A 7,343-nucleotide genomic window follows, 5' to 3' on the forward strand; every position below is an offset into this window, starting at 1 on the left:
TTTTATACAATGAAATATGTAGGGATTTGGTTGAAAATAGAGTAATGGAAGTAGAAGTGGTAGTGAAGAGACTAATATAGGTAGTAGTCTTCTCTAGCTTTTTAATAAAACGGCTCTGGTTTTTGAAGGAGGTCGAGACTGATAGATGGACATTAAGTACCACGGTACCTTTGACAAAGAGCATCACAGGCAAGGGTTTGAATTTGTTATTGCTTCAAGTTAAATGCTATACTAGTTGCCTATCCTCTAGCACTTTTCAGCTAGCACAGCAAGCAACAATGGATACGCGTCGTTTCTCGGTGTTTTGGTCCCACTTTCATCATCGGAAATCTTGGCCAGAGGAACACCGGACGTGATAAAGACCATGTCTGAGAGTCCCTTGAGTCCCTCCAGTCCCTTGAGTCCCTTGAGCGTGATCTGTATCCCGTACGCGAACAGAAGCCGGGTGGTCTTGTACACCTTTCTCATTAGATTGGGCTTGGCATCTGGCCCCGGCGCTCCAAGAACTTCGCGAAAGTCTTGCACATTCCTAGTTGCCAGAGAAACCATGGGAATTAGCCCTGAATTAACTAACCCTGCAGATCTTGCGTCAAGGGCCTAGAGAAAAAGATTATGCAAAGACCAGGCTTACCACAACCCGCGGATAACGCGGAAAGATTCCAGATGTGTATATGTCAAGGCCACCTTGAGGCCACTAGAAACCAGTCTCTCCACTGTAGATTCCAAAGCATCTGTTGGCGTGCCGGCGTCGAAGGTGGGAAATCCGAGTTCTCGCCATGGCGTTTTAACCGCCGCCAGCAAGTCGAGTTCGATCTCGCTCGGATGGTGTCGCTTGGTGAGCCATTCCTCGGTCCACTTGGCCACCGCATCCCTATAGCCGAACAGTGTGTGAAGCGGGCGGTAGAATATATCGTCGGCCGAAACAACTTCCCGGTCGGGACTCTGGAAGTTGACCGTCTTCAGCGTGGACCGCATGTTTTGACTGGGGGGTAGTAGGGACGGTCAGATCAATGATACGTTCCAGCAAAAAAAAAAAAAAAAAAAAAAAAGAAGCACTAATAATAATACAAACCCATGTAGAGGTTCGGCGCGGGCTTGAGCCGAGTCGAGAATCTGCATGGAACGGACGAGATCGGTCGGTTCCAGCTTGCTGGCAGCTTCGTTACGGGCGTCCCACGCTTCCCTATAGTCATCACCGTGGTCTTGGAGGTGCTGCTGGAATTGGTACGAAGAATCCAGTTTCTCCCTGCTTTTGAAATTGATCAAGAGCTTCTCAAACTCCTTGTCGGCCTTCCTTCGTGCCGAAAGGTATGCCTTCAGCTCCTCGCTCAGCGACTCATTCTGTCCATATTTTGTTACTGTATATATTCAACCAGCGCTGGCCGGGCCCTCCTACCCAGAAAATATCGGGATTGGCGAGTGTTGCCTACTTACCGTGCTGACATGATTCCGAGGCCCCTCCGTTCGTCTGAGTTGACTCTGGGCGACAAAACTGCAACAACCAGCGGTTATTATTGTTCGTCCCCCTCATCTACAAAAGGACTGCTTGTGGGTTCTCACTCATTCATGTACTGGAAAAAGTCACCCGAGGGCTTGAAAGCTATGTGATGTTCTTGCTGGACGGCGTTGGCATGTTGGTACACCATCTCGTTCAGGTATTCATCAGCAACATTCACCGGCACCCCCTTCTCCGGGGGCAGGGCGACAAAGATGGACTGGTCAACATCCGACAGGTTGGGCTCGGGGGAGAGGTTGGACTTCAGTGCTATCATATAGGCTTTGATCAAGAGTGAGGGTGCCGATCTATCAGTTTGTAGGGTGCTGCCGGGCGCAGTAGAATTTGCCGGGGGTGTCTGTCGTGCTGGGTGGCCTTGAACTACATGGGACCGGTCCTCCTGCGCATTCGTTGGTTGATCGATGAGTTGTAATATCCTCTCTGCCAGATATCTAGTGGCAGAAATGCAACCACAATTAGTGATAGCTGTAACCTTCAGGAGGTTCCAGGCCCCCGGCCCCGGGGAGTGTGGTAGTGGGCACTTACGGAAGCGCAGTGAGAGAGGCACTGAGTAGAAGTTCGGCCATGATCGGCGACGATAGAGCCAAGACTCAGGACTGAGACTGGCCTTAAAGTTGAACAAAGGCACTTACCTAGGTACCTAGGTAGGTTGATGGTAGTCAGTTGTAGGTTGGAAACATGGAGAAGCAGGACACAAGTAGGCCGGCTCAAAAGGCGGAAGACTACGGTGGATAGTGCTGGGGAGGAAGAAGACAAGGGCAAAAAGGGGTACAACTTTGCCGAGAGTACATAAGATGTGATATTCGTACTTTCTCTAACCTTGGGTATTGCAACTCCGGAAGGCCGAGAAGGGGTCTGTCTCCTCGTTGGAGGACGTTAAACGGCGGTATCAGCGGCTAGCTGTTAGTGGATCAAAGTTTCCAGCAGACAGGGAGGGGGAGAATCTGGAGATTTGCCCACACAAACATTGAGCCAAGGACTGCAGTGGATCAAATCTCATTTTGACCTGCAACATGCACGGCCCGGCAACCTATCCGCTTCCCAAGCCGCACCATGCTGTTCGTTACTTGTTACTCTATTCGGCCGTCGATGGCCGCCACAGACGTCCACCCCGCGTTGGGCATTATTGCCTGTATCACAATCCATCTTTGACTGCAACATGTATGGCCCGGCAGTCTTTCTGCAGTCTCCAAGTTTCCGCCAATCCCAAGTGAGTTTGGAAAACGTGTGGATTTGACAACTAACTGGAAACGATACGTCGGAAACCCTGCGGGCAGTGAGGGGCCGGCTGTTGGTGCGCACATAGGTCATAGGTAATTTGGCCCCGGCGCCAAATTAGACAAACCGCCGCAAATTGTGGGTGTAGGTGGCAACTCAGGGTTGGGGGAGGAGATCCTAGCTTTAGAACACATGGCCAATGAAAATGCAGCGCTAAAATAGAGGATCGGAGAGCGCATTGCGTGATAGAGCACCAGCGCCCAAAGCGAAAAAAAAGAAAATGTTGGGGCAGTTCGCCTACTATCCCGGCATCTCTGCATCTGACAACACACCCACTCCACTCCACAAACTCGCGGCAAAGCCGGTTCTAGATATTGAGGTACCCACCCACTAACCCAAAAACCTTTTTACTGTAGCGTCTGACATGTATTACTGCCCGAGGTAACACAGTTTGTCTCAGACATGCTCCGCAGCAGCAGCTATCAGACCACCCCTGCCTTAGTGGCAAACACGGAGACATGGAGGCAGTTGCTGTTTGCAATCGACACGACGCCATTAACACAGTACAGGATGACTGGAAGGCGATACTGACCAGCATATAACTCCCTCGAGTTTCGCAGGCAATTTCTCACTCCAGCTCCAACATTCTCTATCACAGCCTCACAAGCAGCCACCTCCCTTTCTTCCGCCTGAGTGCCTACATATCTTCTCGTTCTAGCAAATTCAATCTTCATTCTTCCCCACGAACACTTTGTCTTCGGACACCACACCTCCACAATGGCCACCAGTGAGGCTGACCTTTGGAAGACCTTCGCCAACAAGCTCATGAAGTCGTTTACGGTTGGCCAGGACATTGGACCGAAGAACAGAATCTACATTCCCCTCCTTAACTCGACAACTATCCCGGCCGGAAACAACGTCAGCCCTGCCATCACCAACTACGGCGTGGCTAGGGTGGGTGACTCGCTGCTCAATGTGGACAATCCCATGTTTGTTCCATCCACGGACACATACGCCAAGAGATGCTTGCAATATCTGCGCGCCGTCTATCTCGCAAGTCTCCCCGCGATACCCCAAGTGCCTTTACTTTATTGACCACTGGCCCTGGCTGACAAACATGATCTTTCTAGATCACTGACTCCTCGATCGGCTCCGCTCACGTCGTGGAAGAGAGGAAGGCCAAGATGGACAAGGCCGAGGAAGATTTCTTCAAGGTGCAGGCAAAGATGAAGAAGTACTGGGAGGAGAGCGGAGACAATAGTACGTTCGTTGACTGGGTATCCCATCACTCGGGCACCTACTCGGCAGCCAAAAAGGCAAGGGATGGTGCCACCGCGAAGTATTTCCAGGCCTTGACCGAAGTCGACGGAGTCGGCGCCCAAGATTTGTTGGAGGCTATTAGGAGACTGGAGGCAGCCATTGGAGATGAGGTATCAGAGTGAGTAACGAAACTTTCACATTTTCCTTACCGGTCTAACCTTCTAATAATCGGCCTGTATTAGCCTGTACAATATGGAAGTGTCGAGCGAGCGCCTCGGCTCGACCCCCACAGCCGCGCCCAAGCAGAGAGCCCCCAAGTATGTCATTGACTCAACCTATGCTCAGGTCCTCCAGAACTGGGCCTCGACCGTTCTCGACGATAACGTCGTGAACGGCCAAAAGGTCGTTATTTCGTTCGATTCGACTCAGACCGGCGAATACAGTTGGGAATCCCTCGGCCACACCACCAACAAGGTCGATGCCAAGGCAACCTTCCTGCCCTTCTTCCGAGTCGAGTATGCCTACAAGGGCAGCACACAGCGGAAAGAGGTCAAGGCCAGCGAGTTCAAAGACAAAGTCGGCTTCGAACTCAGCGCCAACGGCTTGCGGGCATTCAGCATTGGTCCCGACAGCAGCTGGTGAGTAGTTCACGTCGGTCCCAAGTCCGCCTTGTGTGAACCCGACGTCGGGTGCCTCGGGGGGACCGTCTGACGAAGAATAATTAACGTATCCTCGTGTCATCTTATCAGGGACCCGGGCAATGTACAGAAAAGATTTCAGAGGCTGTTCCCCAATTCCCCCCCTTCGCTGAGCGAGCCGATGGTGATGGTGACCAACATCGTTGTCGGCTGGAAGGTTGCGTTCAAGATCACCATGGGCCAGGATCTCTTTAACAAGATAACGAGCGACATCGAGGAGGCTAGCAAGCACGACGCCAACGCCAGCGCGACGCTCTTTGGCTTCCGTCTCGGCCTCACTGCCTCGGGCAAGCACGATGAGGGGAACAGCACAAAGTGGAGCGACGTCCAGAAGAACAACGGGAACTACGAGATGGTCATCCCCGCATCTACTGACAATACCCCAGTGCTGCTGGCCGCCTTTGGCACAGTCCTGTCCAAGGATTCATAGGTCCGGGACTGTCAGGGACATCTCGTCCGCCGGTCGTGTTCGCCCGGGGTAGAGCGTGTGGGTTGACCTTTAAGGTTTTTACCGAACGTTGATTTTACTACTCCGAGACAAGGGAGGGAATTGCAATGTTGGGCGCTATCAGACAGCAGAGATAGTTTGCAGGCACTCTTTGTTGGTAGTCACTCAATAGTCATCAGAATGCCACTCGTTTTGCTGCAACAAAACTGCCATTTAGATAAGAGTGAAGCCCTAACGCGGTTGTGCAGATTTCATCAGCTAGTAATCTAAGTATAGTAAATTCATTATAACTATAATCATATAGTTAAAGAGTATCTATTATATAGTTATAGATAGCTAATTAGTTAGAGAGAACTTTATATAGGTTCTAAGAGAAATCTAAATAAAGAGGAGCATCTTACTAAGAGAGTTAGTCAATTTACTATAGTCAGTTTATTATAGTTATAGTTAGGACATACGTGATATATAGTTATAGGTAGCTAGCTAGTTAGTTCAACCTAGCTTTTAAGAGAATTAGTTACTTTACTATAGTTAGTTTGTTACAACTATAGTTATATAATTAGAGAGTATCTATTACATAGTTATAAATAGTTAGTTAGTTAGTTTAATCTAATCTTTAAGGAAGTCAGTTACTTTACTATAATTAGTTCGTTATAGCTATAGTTATTCAGTTAAAAAGTATCTATTACGTAGTTATAGGTAACTAGTCAGTTAATTTGATCTAACTCTCAATGAAATCAGTTACTTTTCTATAGTCAATTCATCGTAGCTACAATTATGTAGTTAGGGAGTACCTGATATATAATTATAAGTAGCCAGTTAGTTAGTTCAATCTAGCCTTCAAAAGAGTCGGTTAATTTATTGTAGTCACTTTATTGTAGTGTAAAGGGGTTGTTCTAGGAACACGTTGAGAGAGATAGATCACGATGTCTTGATACCGAAAAAACCTGGACCAGTGGGCAATATCTTAGTGAACAACCTCCTATCAATTGCATAGAGACTAATCCTTACGGATCAGAAGTTTCCCGCATGAGAAGGTTTCTTATAGGGTTCTTATCTACCCTAGTATAGTAGTATCATCCACCGTCATTCGGCCGGTTCTCCCGGTCTTGTCCAGTAGCTCTCATTACAATTTATCCTCCCCTCCGTAGAACCTGTCCTCAGATTCATATCATCTGAAATTAGGGAAGGATAGTAGTTAGGATGATATCGGGTAGGTATCGAATGCTATTTGAACTGTATAAAGTTAGATAAGGATTGAAGCGCTGTACCTCATAAGGCTCTCAAGGGGTTTTCAGTAAAATCTCGGTCGCTGCCCGCGTTTGGTAGGTTATACGGCTCTGCGGTGCCGGTACTCTACTTTTCCGGCTCTGGTATATATCCGAATTATCGTTAAATTGTCTGGATTTCCGTCCGATTTTACATATTACTCCTTTCGCAGAACTTGAATGGTATACATGCTTTTACAACTACGTGGCTTGTATATAACTGCAAATTATAGAAGTATATTAACTCTCTTTATTCGAGTATAAATACCTCTCTCCTCTCTCACCTTTTCCAAAACTTTTTTTCTTCAGGCCCTCTTCTATATGTTATTTCGCTCGCTTTTCGCTCTACTCCTACATATAGGTCGCTACCTGTCCTCGCCTCTCTCTCTCTCTCTCTCTCTCTTCCTCTCTCTCTCCCTCTCTCTTACTCCCTCTTTTCGTCGTCGTTTCGGCCACTTTTCCGTTGTAATAGACGCTTTCGCCGTCTCTGCCATCGAGGTCATGCCGTATATAAAATACATTCACTCGGCACTTAAAAATACCAATCCTCGCTCCAGCGAGGTCCTTACAATTAACTACTCTTTCGAATAATCGACCTCCTTACGTTACTCCTACTATAACGTAAAGAAAGAGTTATATATACTAGTAAGTTATATATATTTTTCGGTAGATTAGTAGGAGATTTATTAACGATTATAAGCCGCTACTAGAATAGTTAGTAACTCTATCGACTTTATAATTCTTATTGATATAGCTCGTACTATCGTCGATTATCATATAGAGGATACCGAAGGTGAACTCGATGAAGAGGGTAATCGCTCTTAAGTTTCTATACTATCTTGCTATAGCTGTAAGAAAATCGCCGCTGCTGCTAAAGATCTAGTTGGGGCTTTCGATACCACTGAGACCGCTTATTACCGCCAATTTAGTATTTC

The 7,343-nt window shown here is 47.7% G+C and overlaps 2 protein-coding genes across 2 annotated transcripts; one reads left to right on the forward strand and one right to left on the reverse strand.

Annotated features, from left to right (window-relative positions):
- Positions 1–246: 246 nt before the first annotated feature.
- MFIFM68171_02154 (uncharacterized protein) lies at positions 247–2,082 on the reverse strand (the record flags this gene model as incomplete). The annotated part of the gene is made up of 6 exons (XM_071057576.1): positions 247–529; positions 632–982; positions 1,073–1,341; positions 1,435–1,492; positions 1,561–1,947; positions 2,042–2,082. The coding sequence occupies 6 exons, from the start codon at positions 2,080–2,082 to the stop codon at positions 247–249; spliced, it is 1,389 nt and encodes a 462-aa protein (XP_070913677.1).
- Positions 2,083–3,511: 1,429 nt separating this feature from the next.
- Positions 3,512–5,122, forward strand: MFIFM68171_02155 (uncharacterized protein; the record flags this gene model as incomplete). The annotated part of the gene is made up of 4 exons (XM_071057577.1): positions 3,512–3,787; positions 3,865–4,172; positions 4,237–4,632; positions 4,744–5,122. 4 exons carry the CDS (start codon positions 3,512–3,514, stop codon positions 5,120–5,122), a joined length of 1,359 nt encoding a protein of 452 aa, XP_070913678.1.
- Between the last annotated feature and the right edge of the window lie 2,221 nt (positions 5,123–7,343).

The sequence above is a fragment of the Madurella fahalii genome (genome assembly GCF_045866475.1).
Source record: "Madurella fahalii IFM 68171 DNA, scaffold_1, whole genome shotgun sequence".
Classification (NCBI taxonomy): domain Eukaryota; kingdom Fungi; phylum Ascomycota; class Sordariomycetes; order Sordariales; genus Madurella; species Madurella fahalii.